The following is a 17,144-nucleotide window of genomic DNA, read 5'->3' on the forward strand; positions in this document are numbered from 1 at the left end:
AACTGTGCAACGGCAAAGAGAATGACTGGGGTGGGCGGAGCCTAGGAGGGATCATGTGACCAGCTTTGCTGGGACTCTTTGCCATTTCCTGTTGGGGAAGAGAATATCCCACAAGTAAGGATGACGCCGTGGACCGGACACACCAATGTTGGAGAAAAGAAGAAATAAATCTAACCAGAGGAAGTATTGTCTGTACTACATTATTTCTCACCATATAAAACACACTAAAATGTAATATGTTACACACCTTTAACAAGTGCATAAACCTCCCTTGTGCTTCTCAGACCTTCCTCGCCCTTTCAAGTGCCCTAAAAACAAAATATCTAATGTCTCTCCCACTTTTATCACCAGTATTAAACAGAGTGGTAACTACTCACCATGCTATTGTTTTCCCCCTGTACCTGCAGCTTTCTTCAGAGCCGTTCTCTTGTTTTAACCAATCACAAGCGCTGGTTAGTGAATCTCTGCATTTTCATTCTGATTACTGCCATCATGGAGATACTAGACATTGCCATTCACAGTTTAGTGATGTTGCTGGCTTGTTCACAGCTATATTGTGCTCCATGGGTAAGCACACACAATACAGAGTGGGAAGTTTACATTCTTGCAGATTTTATAAGCAGTCTAAAAGTTACAAAGCGTATATAAATATTTGGCCCCATAAATAATATAGAGCAATGCAGACCCTACACAAAATTTAAAGATCCCGCTCCGTATTATGCAAACTAACCTTAAAGGGACATGAAACACAAACAATTTCTTTCGTGATTCAGACAGAGAATACAATTTTAAACAACTTTATAATTAATTTCTATTATTTAATTTGCTTCCTTATCTTGTTATCCCTTGCTGAAAGATTTATCTAGGAAGGCTCAGGAGCAGCAAAAAACCTAGGTTCTAGCTGCTGATTGGTGGCTGCATATATATACCGACTGTGATTGGCTCACCGATGTGCTCAGTTAGAAACCAGTTGTGCATTGCTGCTCCTTCAACAAAGCATACCAAGAGAATGAAGCAAATTTGATAATAGAAGTAAACTGGAAAGTTGTTTAAAATTGTATGGCCTACTTAAATCATGAAAGAAAAAATTTGGGTTTCATGTCCCTTTAAGTGTACAGCACATCTGTCAAAAAAAAAAACCCTCACCAATGTCATTGATCTGTAAATGTGCACAGATTCTTCCACAGAGTGCTAAAATACCTAAGATGGCGGCACAAAGTATGAGAAGCATGACCAACTGGCACCTGTAAGGGGTTAAAATAAGAGAGAGCTGCAGACACTGGAAGAAAAAAAAATGCATAATGGGTAGTAACCGTTCTGTTGTATTTGATCCCTTTAACCCCACTACCTGTCATTCTTTTACATGCTGCATTATCTGTTATTCTTCACATGCAGTTAATACTTCTGCCAAACAGAAGGAACCCATTTATATCAGTTTAGCATATAAGAATATAAGAACATATAAACAAATCTAAACGTATACATTAGTTACTAATATTGTCCTGCAATATAATCAGGCAAGCCTCTTGGAGATGATTCACCAAACCTTCCTATGCTGGTGCTAAGAATCACATCCTAATTGTTGCCATGCTTCTTTTTCAGTCAGCTGAGGAAATTACATGCAAAAATGCTGCCTGAAAATTGTAATTACTGGTGTCATGGTTTAAAGTGATGGTAAATTTTACTGGAAGTGGAACCCATCATTATATAAAAAGTAAGTTTGGCAAGCAATCCGTAAGTTTTTTTTTTATTTAGTTATGTAAATATACAATACGTTTTACTAATTCCCTGTCTCTGTGTTTCTGCCCTCCCCCTCGCCATTTCAGTAGTGTAGTGATGTATAGAGCAGTCCTACCCGCTCTATACATAATTGGCAGTGTGAGCTCCACATTATTCTCCACCTGTAACAGTTCCTTGTTAGCAATACAAGTAAGTTACTAGAACAAACACACACACACACGGTTTGCAAGACTTACTGCTCCAAAAGCTGCTCATATTTTAACAATGCGTCTCTCTCAGCTGAAACTGCTCGCTCTTTTTCAGCAACGGCATTGTCTCTTGCTTCTCTAAGATTTCTAAAACAAATTAAAAAAAAAAAAAACACATTTTAAAGGGGGACAGAAACTTGCCCCGAAAGGTGCAAATAAAAAATGTATTATGCTCATTTACAATTGGGTAAAAACAAAGAAAATCTAAAATAAAACAAACAAAAAAAAACTTAAAAATATTCAAAGTCAAGGGTTAATTGAAAAATTTTAGACAAATCCATACAATACCATAATCAAAAGTTATACACGCTGAAAAAGAGTTTTTAATAATTTGGCCATGGCCCCATAATATAATGTACACTTAATAATCTGATTCACACAAAACAGAAATAAAATGGACAATGGTTGTATGACATGAATGCAGCACTAATAGGACATTAAACCCAAAATGTCAATCATCACAAAATTATTAATTATGCATCATAAAAAAACATTGCAAGGCACTTTTAAGATTACTGAACCTCTCGAAAAACTGAACTCCTATTTCTTCCTTCTACCAATCTCCCCATTTCCCAAATCTCACTTACTGTGGACTACTCTCTTATCACCTCAACCCCTAAGGCCCGTTGCCTTGGGGTCACACTTGACTCAGAACATTCTTTAGTTCCCCACATTAGGTCCTTAGCTAATCCCTACTGCTTCCCCCTAAAAATGTCTCTAAGATTTGTCCCTTCCTCACTCAAGACACAACTAAGATCCTTATCAACTCCCTTATTTCCCGCCTTGACTACTGCAACTCTATCTTCTCCGGTCTCCCAAACTACCACCTGTCCCCACTGCAATCCAGGTTCAATTTCCTTAAGCATTGCTCCACATCTGCTACACCTCTTTCCCAACACCTCCACTTGCTTCCCTTAGGGTCAAAATTTAAAATGTTATTTTTGAGGCTAACATACAGAGCCCTCACCAACATGGCACCCTCCTATATTTCTGACCCTGTCTGCAAATACTCCCTAACCCACCCCCTCCGTCTGCCCAAGACCTACTTCTCACCTCATCTCTTATTACTTCCTCAGGCTGCTGATTGGGTGGTAATTAGCCATAGAACAAGCTATTATGCTATTGTTCGTTCCCAGGTTGAGCGCTTCTCTCAATCCAGATGTGGCTGCACCTCACTGACGAGGCCCACAATAGGCCGAAACGTACGTCTGGGGTTTTGCTGTTTCTCTCGTTCAGAGAGGGATTGCCTGGTATTTCGGGGCTGGACTGTACTGTGAAGTCAGGATCAGACTGATATGCTTCAGGAAAGTTCTTCTCTGTGAAAGGCACATGTTGAGCAAAAAGAGGCTGCTTCTTGGGTGGTAACTATCCACAGAACAAGCTATTATGCTATTGTTCGTTCCCGGGTTGAGCGCTTCTCTCTTTTTATTTAAACACACTCTTGTCTGCAAGACTTTTCTAGAACTGCACCTTATCATACAAATTACATTAAGATGTGATGTCTCATTCTACTTATGTTTCTCTCTTCCTCACCTTCCCCATGTACTTCTATTAGAATGCAAGCTCATGAGTCCAACTGTCCCGTTAATCAATTTATGTAAAGATGGTTTACAGCTTACATTGACTCAAGGGCAGGGCCCTCTACCCTTAATGATTTATGTAAATATCATCTGTTTATACCTATAATTTATGTAAATGTCTTTTATTATTGTACTCATAACTGTATACCTAATGTTACAGCGCTGCGTAATATGTTGGCGCTTCATAAATACAATGATGATAATAATAACAACAATACTTTTATCTGCTTTTCCAGTAATTTAACTCTGAAAACTGCAGTGTTTCCATGCCAACAAGAGTGGCTAGAGTGCCTTCTGTGGAATGCAGAACACTGCCCTCCTAGATGCTGCTCAAACAAAATATCTGTGATGGCAACATGTCCACATAAGTTGCATATCATGTTAAGGTGGTGACTCATTAGCATTGAGAGTGACTCAGGAAGGTGACTATGCTTAGAAATAAAGTATAAAGCACCAAGGGAGCACCAGTTGATAAGTCCAACACCAATAACGCTATTTGCAGGCAGTGTCACAGCTCCACAAAGAGGAAAACAAAACATAGTTTTATCTAGCACAGAAACATATCTTTGTTCTTTTCTTTCAGATAAAACAAATGTAATAACATTTAACATACCCTTGAATGTAAAAAAATGACTTTACTGTCACTTAAATTTATACAAACTGTAGAGGCTGGCCATATACAGACCAGTAAATTAACCTTCCTTTCTATAAAGAAAAAAAACAATACAATAGCTAAGAGAATGCCAAAAACCCTTAAAAAATAAAGAGCATTTATTGAGCTTTTTCATAAGACTATTATGAGATTATTAATATAATCGAATGGGAGAAATTATACAACGTAATTAAAAGCTACTGTCTGCTTCCCCTGACATGTTCTGAGTTGCTGGTTTCTGCATTGCCCATTTTATAGTTATTTTCATTGTTATTTCTGAGAATAGGTTATTCACTGATGTAATAATGTATTCGGACCCATTCTTCAAAGAAACTGTGTAAATGTCAAAATGACAAGTTACCGATATTACCTCATCAGGACGCACCCAAGATAAAATGTAAGGGATGACAAAACTGAACATGGTATAGAGAAATATTATGTTGGATTTTGCTTATACTTGTGACAAGTTTCTCTTATTATCTAATGTATTAAAATACAGGACAAATGTCATGCATTATTTATGTCTGTTAATTATTTAAATGGATAATTAACTCAAATTTCCATTCCCTATAAAGTGCTAGATTATGAGTGGAGCGCAATATTGCACTTACGCAAGCACAATATTTGCACTCCACTCAGTAATACCAGTGCATGTAAATGTGCTCTGGTATTACAAGTGTGGCACAATGCGAACGCTACCTCGGGTTCACAATTCACATTGCATGGAAGCCAAGTGCTCATGAGAGCGCGCTTCCATAGAGTTCAAAGGGAGCCTCGTTTTCATGCTGACAGACATGGCAAACCACCTAGTGCAGTGCAAATCGTGCAGCTATATATATATATATATATATATATATATATATATATATATATATATATATATAGTTATATGCATTTGTGTGTTTATATGTGTTATATTAACACATAAATATATACGTATATAAGTATAAACAAATATATTTATAGTGAAAACACAGTCCCCCATTGACATCTATGTAAAGGCACTTTCAGTGTGTTTTTTTTCCTAATACCCCACATCCCCTCACTTTAACCCCTTATAACTGCTTTATGCAGTTTTTTATTCAGCATCTTTTTATCATTAACCAGAGGTCTGACCTCTGGTTAATGATTTCTAGCGCAAAGTAAAACCACAAGCTCACAATCACATTAACCAACCACTTGTAATGGCTGGTTATTTAAAATGCCCCTGTAAATGGGCACATTTGCCCCTTTACGGGCGTACATTAAGACATCGCTCCATTTGTAATCTGGCTCAAAATGTTAAATTATGGATAATAAAAAAAAAAGTGCAATGAACTTTCATTATTTATTTTGCCTGTTTTTCCTGTAATTAACTCTACAATTTGTAGTGTTTACACTCCCCACATAAAGGCTGGAGTGCATTCTGTGGAATGCAGAACCCTGATACTTCTACATATAGTGATTGGCTGATATTTACAAGAGCTTGTTTATATATGTCACTAACTGGCCACAGAAAAGCAAGCACAATAAAAGACATTCAATTGGCTTTTCAAGGGGTGTATTTAAGGATTGCAAAACAGCACATACGTTTGTAACAAACTGACTATAACATATATATCTATCTATATATGTACACACATAATTCAGGATTTAGTTCCAGCTTTAGTTACAGAAATGACTCATCAAAGCACCTAAAGTAACCTAAGCCTTCCTTGTTGCCTTCTAACAATGCTGCAAATTACACAGGTCAGGGAGTTCCAGCTAAAAGTTATCTTACTAGAAAATGCAAATAAAACCTAGTAACTACATTCACAGGCTGGACAGTATGTGCAAGTCATGTCTTAGGCAACACTATTTGAATAAACTTGGTGCAGGGAAGCACTCTCAGAATAAACTGAGCACATCCCCTGATAATTAAATACCTCATAGCACACTGGGTTCAAATGTTAGGGAATAACAACAAATATAAACAAACACTGCAAACAAGGTACACTAGTTGACTCTCACCCATAGGAGTAAAAAAAAAACAACACACAACAAATTATAAAAGCCAGTCATGTTTAAGGTCAAACATGACATGAAGCTCATTAAGGGTAAATTAAGATTTAATAGTGCACATTTCCTGTTGTTTGAACTGATTCCTGGATTTTCATTTACACATTTCCCCTTGCCTGAAATATCTCATGTAATATTTTGCAACCCTCTGACAACAAAATGGATAGACTGATCATAGCTTCAAATATTTAATCAAATGTGACTTTTCTATACTTTTCTTGACTATAACATGGAGATTACATAGGCTCTGTCTCACAATGTTCTTAGGAAAATTATATTAATGAAATATAAATAAATTAATTAAAAAAAACAACAACATAATTTATGCTTACCTGAGAAAATCATTTATCTCATGGTGGTGAGAGTCCACGATCTATTACTCCTGGAAATTATTCTCCTCTACCACTAGGAGGAGGCAAAGGTTCCCAAACTCCAATAGTCCTATAAAAAACCCTCCCATCTCACACATACCTCAGTCTAATAGCCAAGCAAGTGAGGTAAGAAAAAGTAATAACAGCCATAAAAGGAGCAGGGGAAAATAAAAGATGTGCTGAAAAAGAAACTAACCTCAAAAAAACATAGGGGTAGGGTCTCATGGTATCTCACCAACATGAAATAAATAAATTTATCAGGTAAGCATAAATTATATTTTCTTTCATAGAAGGAACTAATACCCAAGCTGTGGAGTCCATGAGAAATAACATAAAGGGAGGGATTTAAAGACATATTTTTCACTGAGAAATTAACAAAAATCAAACAGACAACTGCCTGAAGAACCTTCCTACCAAAGCTGCTTCAGAAGAAGCAAAAACATCAAAATGGTAACATTTTGTAAAAGTATGCAAAGAAGACCAAGTAGCTGCCTACTGGTCAACTGAAGCCTCATTCTTGAAGGCCCAATAAGTGGCAACTGACCTAGTACAATAAGCAGTAATCGGCTGCAGTGGAAACTGACCTGCTTCCAAGTAAGCCTTGTGAATAAAAAGTTTCAACCAAGAGGCCAAAGAAACAGCAGAAACTTTCAGATCTTTTCTACGACCAGAAAGTGAATGAAGAATCTAGAAGTCCATAGTAGCATCAATGTAATATTTCAATGCCATAACAACATCTAAAGCAGTGGTCTCAAAGTACAGGCCCCAGGGCCAAGTGCGGCCCTTAAAATAGTTTAATCTGGCCCTCCCTTGTTTAATAGGTAAACCATTAATTTGATATTCTCTATAGGCACTCACAAGACAAGTATAAAGACAGACCCCTAGATTTAGAGTTCTGCGTTAGCCATCAAAAGCAGCGTTAAGGGGGTCCTAACGCTGCTTTTGGCCGCCCGCAGGTATTTAGAGTCAGGTAGGTAAAGGTGTACCGCTCACTTTCAAGCCGCAACTTTTCCATACCGCAGATCCCCTTACGCCAATTGCGTATCCTATCTTTTCAATGGGATCTTCCTAACGCTGGTATTTAGAGTCTTGGCTGAAGTGAGCGTTACAACTCTACCGACAAAACTTCTACCGCCCATGGAAAGGCTGTAGTTAAGAGCTTTCTGGGCTAACGCCGGTTTATAAAGCTCTTAACTACAATGCTCTAAAGTACACAAACACCCATAAACTACCTATGTACCCCTAAACCGAGGTCCCCCCACATCGCCGCCACTATAATAAATATTTTTAACCCCTAATCTGCCGACCGCACATCGCTGCCACCTACATTATCCCTATGAACCCCTAATCTGCTGCCCCTAACATCGCCGACACCTACATAATATTTATTAACCCCTAATCTGCCCCCCCCCAACGTTGCCGCTACCTAACTACACTTATTAAACCCTAATCTGCCGACCGGACCTCGCTGCTACTATAATAAATGTATTAACCCCTAAACCGCCGCACTCCCGCCTCGCAAACCCTATAATAAATAGTATTAACCCCTAATCTGCCCCCCCCCCCAACGTCGCCGCCACCTAACTTCAAGTATTAACCCCTAATCTGCCGACCGGACCTCGCCGCTACTCTAATAAATGTATTAACCCCTAAAGCTACGTCTAACCCTAACCCCCCCTAAATTAAATATAATTTTAATCTAACGAAATAAATTAAATCTTATTAACTAAAGTATTCCTATTTAAAACTAAATACTTACCTGTAAAATAAACCCTAATATAGCTACAATATAACGAATAATTATATTGTAGCTATTTTAGGATTTATATTTATTTTACAGGCAACTTTGTATTTATTTTAACTAGGTACAATAGCTATTAAATAGTTAATAACTATTTAATAGCTACCTAGTTAAAATAATTACAAAATTACCAGTAAAATAAATCCTAACCTAAGTTACAATTAAATCTAACACTATACTATCAATAAATGTATTAAATAAATTACCTACAATTACATATAATTAAATAAACTAAACTAAATTACAAAAAATAAAAAAAGATTACAAGAATATTAGGCTAATTACACCTACTCTAAGCCCCCTAATAAAATTAAAAAAAACCCCAAAATAATAAAGGTCCCTACCCTATTCTAAATTAAAAAGTAACCAGCTCTTTTACCAGCCCTTAAAAGGGCTTTTTGCGGGGCATGCCCCAAAGCTCTTTTGCTTGTAAAAAAAAATATAACCCCCCCAACATTAAAACCCACCACCCACATAACCCTACTCTAACCCAAACCCCCCTTAAATAAACCTAACACTACCCCCCTGAAGATCTCCCTACCTTGAATCGTGTTCACCCAGCCGGGCCGAAGTCTTCATCCGATGGGGCAGAAGAGGACATCCAGACCGGCAGAAGTCTTCATCTTATCCGGGCAGAAGAGGACATCCGGACCGGCAGACATCTTCATCCAAGCGGCATCTTCTATCTTCATCCATCCGACGAGGAGTGGCTCCATCTTCAAGACCTCCGGCGCGGAATATCCTTCTTGACCGACAACTAGACGACGAATGACGGTTCCTTTAAATGACGTCATCCAAGATGGCGTCCCTTGAATTCCGGTTGGCTGATAGGATTCTATCAGCCAATCGGAATTAAGGTAGGAAAAATCAGATTGGCTGATCCAATCAGCCAATCAGATTGAGCTTGCATTCTATTGGCTGATCGGAACAGACAATAGAATGCGAGCTCAATCCGATTGGCTGATTGGATCAGCCCAATCGGATTGAACTTGAATTTGATTGGCTGATTAATAACTATTTAATAGCTATTGTACCTAGTTAAAATAAATACAAAGTTGCCTGTAAAATAAATATAAATCCTAAAATAGCTACAATATAATTATTCGTTATAATGTAGCTATATTAGGGTTTATTTTACAGGTAAGTATTTAGTTTTAAATAGGAATACTTTAGTTAATAAGATTTAATTTATTTTGTTAGATTAAAATTATATTTAATTTAGGGGGGTGTTAGGGTTAGGGTTAGACTTAGCTTTAGGGCTTAATACATTTATTAGAGTAGCGGCGAGGTCCGGTCGGCAGATTAGGGGTTAATACTTGTAGTTAGGTGGCGGCGACGTGGGGGGGGGGGGGAAGATTAGGGGGTTAATACTATTTATTATAGGGTTTGCGAGGCGGGAGTGCGGCGGTTTAGGGGTTAATAACTTTATTAGAGTAGCAGCGAGGTCCGGTCGGCAGATTAGGGGTTAATAAGTGTAGGTAAGGTAGCGGCGACGTTGGGTGGGGGGCAGATTAGGGGTTAATAAATATAATATAGGTGTCGGCGATGTTAGGGGCAGCAGATTAGGGGTACATAGGTATAACTTAGGTTGCGGCGGTGTCCGGATCGGGAGATTATGGGTTAATAGTATAATGCAAGTGTCAGCGATAGCGGGGTCGGCAGATTAGGGGTTAATAAGTGTAAGGCTAGGGGTGTTTAGACTCGGGGTTCATGTTAGGGTGTTAGGTGCAGACTTAGAGAGTGTTTCCCCTAACAGGCGTTTTTTCATCCCAAACTGCCCCATTGTTTCCTATGGGGATATCGTGCACGAGCACGTTTTGCCAGCTTACCGCTACCGCAAGCAACGCACCTGGTATTGAGGGTTGAAGTAGCGGTACATTCGGCTCAACGCACCCTTTTTGGAGCCTAACGCAGCCCCTCAGACAACTCTAAATACCAGCGTTGTCTTAAGGGTGCGTTGGGGAAAAAAAAGCTGCGTTAGCTACGCGGGTCTTTACCGACAAAACTCTAAATCTAGCCAAAAGTATCCAGTGTAGACTCCCACCATGCACTGCGTTGGGTAAATATCACTTTTTACATTGATATACAGTTCCAAGATGATCACTTCACTTGGTACTCACAAGATAAATATACAACTGTGTATGTCTATTGTGGGCTACAACTCCCAATTTTTACTAATACTTGAATAAATGTCACTTGCATTTCCTAGTATATCCGGTTTCCGAGCGCTCACTCAGTTCAAGCAGCCCCCATGGGAGAAGAACACTTGACCAGTGGCCCCCAGATACTTTGAGTTTGATACCCCTGATCTAAAGTATGCAACAAACTCTCTGAAGCATTCTTGGGATTAGGACACAAAAAAGGAACAACAATCTTTCTGCTAATGTTATCTGAAGAAACAACCCATAGGCAAAAAGTAGTCCGTAAAAAATCACATAAGAAAGATCACAAGAAAGAGCAAATAATTCAGAAACTCTTCTAGCAGAAGAGATAGCCAAAAGAAAATTTCCAAAAAAGACGTTTAATATCCACCCTATGCATAGCTTCAAAAGGAGGAGCCTGCAAAACAATTAATACCAAGTTAAGATCCCATGGAGGAGAAAACTAAATTTATGCTTACCTGACAAATTTCTTTCTTTCCGGATATGGTGAGTCCATGGCATCATCCATTACTGTTGAGAATATCACTCCTGGCCAGCAGGAGGAGGCAAAGAGCACCACAGATAAACTGTTAAGTATAACTTCCCTTCCCACAAACCCCAGTCATTCGACCGAAGGTAAAGGAGAAAAAGCAGTAACACAAGGTGTAGAGGTGCCTGAAGTCTTAGTAAAAAAACATAATTTATGCTTACCTGATAAATTCCTTTCTTCTGTAGTGTGATCAGTCCACGGGTCATCATTACTTCTGGGATATTACTCCTCCCCAACAGGAAGTGCAAGAGGATTCACCCAGCAGAGCTGCATATAGCTCCTCCCCTCTACGTCACCCCCAGTCATTCGACCAAGGACCAACGAGAAAGGAGAAACCAAGGGTGTAGTGGTGACTGGAGTATAATTTAAAAAATAACTGCCTGCCTTAAAAACAGGGCGGGCCGTGGACTGATCACACTACAGAAGAAAGGAATTTATCAGGTAAGCATAAATTATGTTTTCTTCTGTTAAGTGTGATCAGTCCACGGGTCATCATTACTTCTGGGATACCAATACCAAAGCAAAAGTACACGGATGACGGGAGGGATAGCCAGGCTCTTTATACAGAAGGAACCACTGCCTGAAGAACCTTTCTCCCAAAAATAGCCTCCGAGGAAGCAAAAGTGTCAAATTTGTAAAATTTGGAAAAAGTATGAAGCGAAGACCAAGTTGCAGCCTTGCAAATCTGTTCAACAGAGGCCTCATTCTTGAAGGCCCAAGTGGAAGCCACAGCTCTAGTAGAATGAGCTGTAATCCTTTCAGGAGGCTGCTGTCCAGCAGTCTCATAAGCTAAACGTATTATACTACGAAGCCAAAAGGAAAGAGAGGTAGCAGAAGCCTTTTGACCTCTCCTCTGACCAGAGTACACGACAAACAGAGAAGATGTTTGTCGAAATTCCTTAGTTGCCTGTAAGTAAAATTTTAGGGCACGAACTACGTCCAGATTGTGTAGTAGACGTTCCTTCTTCGAAGAAGGATTTGGGCACAAAGAAGGAACAACAATCTCTTGATTGATATTCCTGTTAGTGACTACTTTAGGTAAGAACCCAGGTTTAGTACGCAGAACTACCTTATCTGAATGAAAAATCAAATAAGGAGAATCACAATGTAAGGCTGATAACTCAGAGACTCTTCGAGCCGAGGAAATAGCCATTAAAAATAGAACTTTCCAAGATAACAACTTTATATCAATGGAATGGAGGGGTTCAAACGGAACGCCCTGTAAAACGTTAAGAACAAGGTTTAAACTCCATGGCGGAGCAACAGTTTTAAACACAGGCTTAATCCTCGCCAAAGCCTGACAAAAAGCCTGAACGTCTGGCACTTCTGACAGACGTTTGTGTAACAGAATAGACAGAGCTGAGATCTGTCCCTTTAATGAACTAGCGGATAAACCCTTTTCTAAACCTTCTTGTAGAAAGGACAATATCCTAGGAATCCTAACCTTACTCCAAGAGTAACCTTTGGATTCACACCAATATAGGTATTTACGCCATATCTTATGGTAAATCTTTCTGGTAACAGGCTTCCTAGCCTGTATTAAGGTGTCAATAACTGACTCAGAAAACCCACGTCTTGATAAAATCAAACGTTCAATTTCCAAGCAGTCAGCTTCAGAGAAGTTAGATTTTGATGTTTGAAAGGACCCTGTATCAGGAGATCCTGTTTCAGAGGTAGAGACCAAGGTGGACAGGATGACATGTCCACCAGGTCTGCATACCAAGTCCTGCGTGGCCATGCAGGTGCTATTAGAATCACTGATGCTCTCTCCTGTTTGATTCTGGCAATCAATCGAGGAAGCATCGGGAAGGGTGGAAACACATAAGCCATCGTGAAGTCCCAAGGTGCTGTCAGGGCATCTATTAGGACTGCTCCTGGATCCCTGGATCTGGACCCGTAACAAGGAAGCTTGGCGTTCTGTCGAGACGCCATGAGATCTATCTCTGGTTTGCCCCAACGTCGAAGTATTTGGGCAAAGACCTCCGGATGAAGTTCCCACTCCCCCGGATGAAAAGTCTGACGACTTAAGAAATCCGCCTCCCAGTTCTCCACTCCCGGGATGTGGATTGCTGACAGGTGGCAAGAGTGAGACTCTGCCCAGCGAATTATCTTTGATACTTCCATCATTGCTAGGGAGCTCCTTGTCCCTCCCTGATGGTTGATGTAAGCTACAGTCGTGATGTTGTCCGACTGAAGCCTTATGAACCCCCGAGTTGTCAACTGGGGCCAAGCAAGGAGGGCATTGAGAACTGCTCTCAATTCCAGAATGTTTATTGGCAGGAGACTCTCCTCCTGACTCCATTGTCCCTGAGCCTTCAGAGAATTCCAGACGGCACCCCAACCTAGAAGGCTGGCGTCTGTTGTTACAATTGTCCAGTCTGGTCTGCTGAATGGCATCCCCCTGGACAGATGTGGCCGAGAAAGCCACCATAGAAGAGAATTTCTGGTCTCTTGATCCAGATTCAGAGAAGGGGACAAGTCTGAGTAATCCCCATTCCACTGACTTAGCATGCATAGTTGCAGTGGTCTGAGGTGTAAGCGAGCAAATGGCACTATGTCCATTGCCGCTACCATTAAGCCGATTACCTCCATGCATTGAGCCACTGACGGGTGTTGAATGGAATGAAGGGTGCGGCAAGCACTTTGAAGTCTTGTTAACCTGTCCTCTGTCAGGTAAATCTTCATTTCTACAGAATCTATAAGAGTCCCCAGGAAGGGAACTCTTGTGAGTGGAACGAGTGAACTTTTCTTTTCGTTCACCTTCCATCCATGTGACCTTAGAAAAGCCAGTACTAACTCTGTATGAGACTTGGCAGTTTGAAAGCTTGAAGCTTGTATCAGAATGTCGTCTAGGTACGGAGCTACCGAAATTCCCCGCGGTCTTAGTACCGCCAGAAGAGCACCTAGAACCTTTGTGAAGATTCTTAGAGCTGTAGCCAATCCGAATGGAAGAGCTACAAACTGGTAATGCCTGTCTAGAAAGGCAAACCTTAGATACCGGTAATGATCTTTGTGAATCGGTATGTGAAGGTAAGCATCCTTTAAATCCACTGTGGTCATGTACTGACCTTCTTGGATCATGGGTAAAATTGTCCGAATAGTCTCCATTTTGAATGATGGAACTCTTAGGAATTTGTTTAGGATCTTTAAATCCAGGATTGGTCTGAAAGTTCCCTCTTTTTTGGGAACCACAAACAGATTTGAGTAAAACCCCTGTCCCTGTTCCGACCGTGGAACTGGATGGATTACTCCCATTAACAATAGTTCTTGTATGCAGCGTAGAAACGCTTTTTTCTTTGTTTGGTTTGTTGACAACCTTGACAGATGAAATCTCTCTCTTGGAGGAGAGTATTTGAAGTCCAGAAGGTATCCCTGAGATATTATCTCTAGCGCCCAGGGATCCTGGACATCTCTTGCCCAAGCCTGGGCGAAGAGAGAAAGTCTGCCCCCCACTAGATCCGATCCTGGATCGGGGGCCCTCAATTCATGCTGTTTTAGGGGCAGCAGCAGGTTTCCTGGCCTGCTTGCCCTTGTTCCAGGACTGGTTAGGTCTCCAGCCTTGTCTGTAGCGAGTACCAGATCCTTCTTGTTTTGGAGCAGTGGAAGTTGATGCTGCTCCTGCTTTGAAATTCCGAAAGGAACGAAAATTAGACTGTCTAGCCTTAGGTTTGGCTTTGTCTTGAGGCAGGGCGTGGCCCTTACCTCCTGTAATGTCAGCGATAATTTCTTTCAAACCGGGCCCAAATAAGGTCTGTCCCTTGAAAGGTATATTAAGTAATTTGGACTTAGAAGTTACATCAGCTGACCAGGATTTTAGCCACAGTGCTCTACGCGCCTGAATGGCGAATCCGGAATTCTTAGCCGTAAGTTTAGTTAAATGTACTACGGCTTCCGAAATGAATGAATTAGCTAGCTTAAGTATTCTAAGCCTGTCCGAAATGTCGTCCAGCGTAGCTGAACTAAGGTTCTCTTCTAGAGACTCAATCCAGAATGCCGCTGCAGCCGTGACCGGCGCAATGCATGCAAGGGGTTGCAATATAAAACCTTGTTGAACAAACATTTTCTTAAGGTAACCCTCTAACTTTTTATCCATTGGATCTGAAAAGGCACAGCTATCCTCTACCGGGATAGTGGTACGCTTAGCTAAAGTAGAAACTGCTCCCTCCACCTTAGGGACCGTTTGCCATAAGTCCCGTGTGGCGGTGTCTATTGGAAACATCTTTCTAAATATCGGAGGGGGTGAGAACGGCACACCGGGTCTATCCCACTCCTTAGTAATAATTTCAGTTAGTCTCTTAGGTATAGGAAAAACGTGAGTACTTGTTGGTACAGCAAAATATTTATCCAACCTACACATTTTCTCTGGTATTGCAACTGTGTTACAATCATTCAGGGCCGCTAACACCTCCCCTAGTAATACACGGAGGTTTTCCAGCTTAAATTTAAAATTTGAAATATCTGAATCCAATCTGTTTGGATCAGAACCGTCAGCCGCAGAATGAAGCTCTCCGTCCTCATGTTCTGCAAGTTGTGACGCAGTATCTGACATGGCCCTAGCATTATCAGCGCACTCTGTTCTCACCCCAGAGTGATCACGCTTGCCTCTTAGATCTGGTAATTTAGCCAAAACCTCAGTCATAACAGTAGCCATATCTTGTAATGTTATTTGTAATGGCCGCCCAGATGTACTGGGCGCCACCATATCGCGCACCTCCCGAGCGGGAGATGCAGGTACTGTCACGTGAGGCGAGTTAGTCGGCATAACTCTCCCCTCGTTGTTTGGTGAAATTTGTTCAATTTGTACAGATTGACTTTTATTTAAAGTAGCATCAATACAGTTAGTACATAAATTTCTATTGGGCTCCACTTTGGCGTTGGCACAAATAGTACAGGTCTCATCCTCTGAATCAGACATGTTTAACACACTAGCAAATAAACTTGCAACTTGGAAATATTATTCAAGTAAAACACAATGAAAAAACGTACTGTGCTTTAAGAAGCACTGAAAGATATATAACAGTTGAAAAACAAAACACAATTTAGCAAAGGTTTGTTCCCATTAGTAAAGAAAAACTAACCCTGATGGCATAAAAAAGTTAAAGAATAAACGTTTTTTATCACAGTCAACTATAATCTCACAGCTCTGTTAGATTACTTCCCTCAAACAAGCTTTGAAGACCCCTGAGTTCTGTAGAGATAAACCGGAACATGCAGGAAAAAACAATGAGCTTCTGACTGAAATTTTTGATGCGTAGCAAAAGCGCCAAAAAAAAGGTCCCTCCCCCTCACACACAACAGTGAGAGAGATCAGTAAACTGTCATAATTAGATCAAGCAACTGCCAAGTGGAAAAATAGTGCCCAAACATTTTATTCACCCAGTACCTCAGAAAATGAAAACGATTTTACATTCCAGCAAAAACGTTTAACATAAATTAAGGGTTATTAAAAAACCTGTTGCTTTGCAATTAGGCTAAAGTCTTATATACACAGTGTAATTCCAGTGAAGTACCATTCCCCAGAATACTCAAATGTTAAATATACATACATGATATTATGTCGGTATGGCAGGATTTTCTCATCAATTCCATTGTCAGAAAATAAAAACTGCTACATACCTCTTTGCAGATTAAACTGCCCGCTGTCCCCTGATCTGAAGTTTACCTCTCCTCAGATGGCCGAGAAACAGCAATATGATCTTAACAACTCCGGCTAAAATCATAGTAAAAACTCTGGTAGATTCTTCTTCAAACTCCACCAGAGAAGGAATAACACACTCCGGTGCTATTAAAAAATAACAAACTTTTGATTGAAGAAATAAAACTAAATAAAATCACCATAGTCCTCTCACACATCCTATCTAGTTGTTGGGTGCAAGAGAATGACTGGGGGTGACGTAGAGGGGAGGAGCTATATGCAGCTCTTCTGGGTGAATCCTCTTGCACTTCCTGTTGGGGAGGAGTAATATCCCAGAAGTAATGATGACCCGTGGACTGATCACACTTAACAGAAGAAATAACTGTCTT

The 17,144-nt window shown here is 40.2% G+C and overlaps 1 protein-coding gene across 1 annotated transcript in view; it reads right to left on the reverse strand.

Moving 5' to 3' along the window:
* PIBF1 (progesterone immunomodulatory binding factor 1) overlaps window positions 1-17,144 on the reverse strand; it is a 608,261-nt gene that overhangs the window by 394,535 nt on the left and 196,582 nt on the right. Inside the window, exon 10 of the mRNA XM_053707928.1 lies at window positions 1,977-2,075. Within this exon, the coding sequence (XP_053563903.1) occupies window positions 1,977-2,075 (99 nt within the window). The remainder of the gene's footprint in view (window positions 1-1,976; window positions 2,076-17,144) is intronic.

Source organism: Bombina bombina, chromosome 3 (genome assembly GCF_027579735.1).
Source record: "Bombina bombina isolate aBomBom1 chromosome 3, aBomBom1.pri, whole genome shotgun sequence".
Lineage (NCBI taxonomy): Eukaryota > Metazoa > Chordata > Amphibia > Anura > Bombinatoridae > Bombina > Bombina bombina.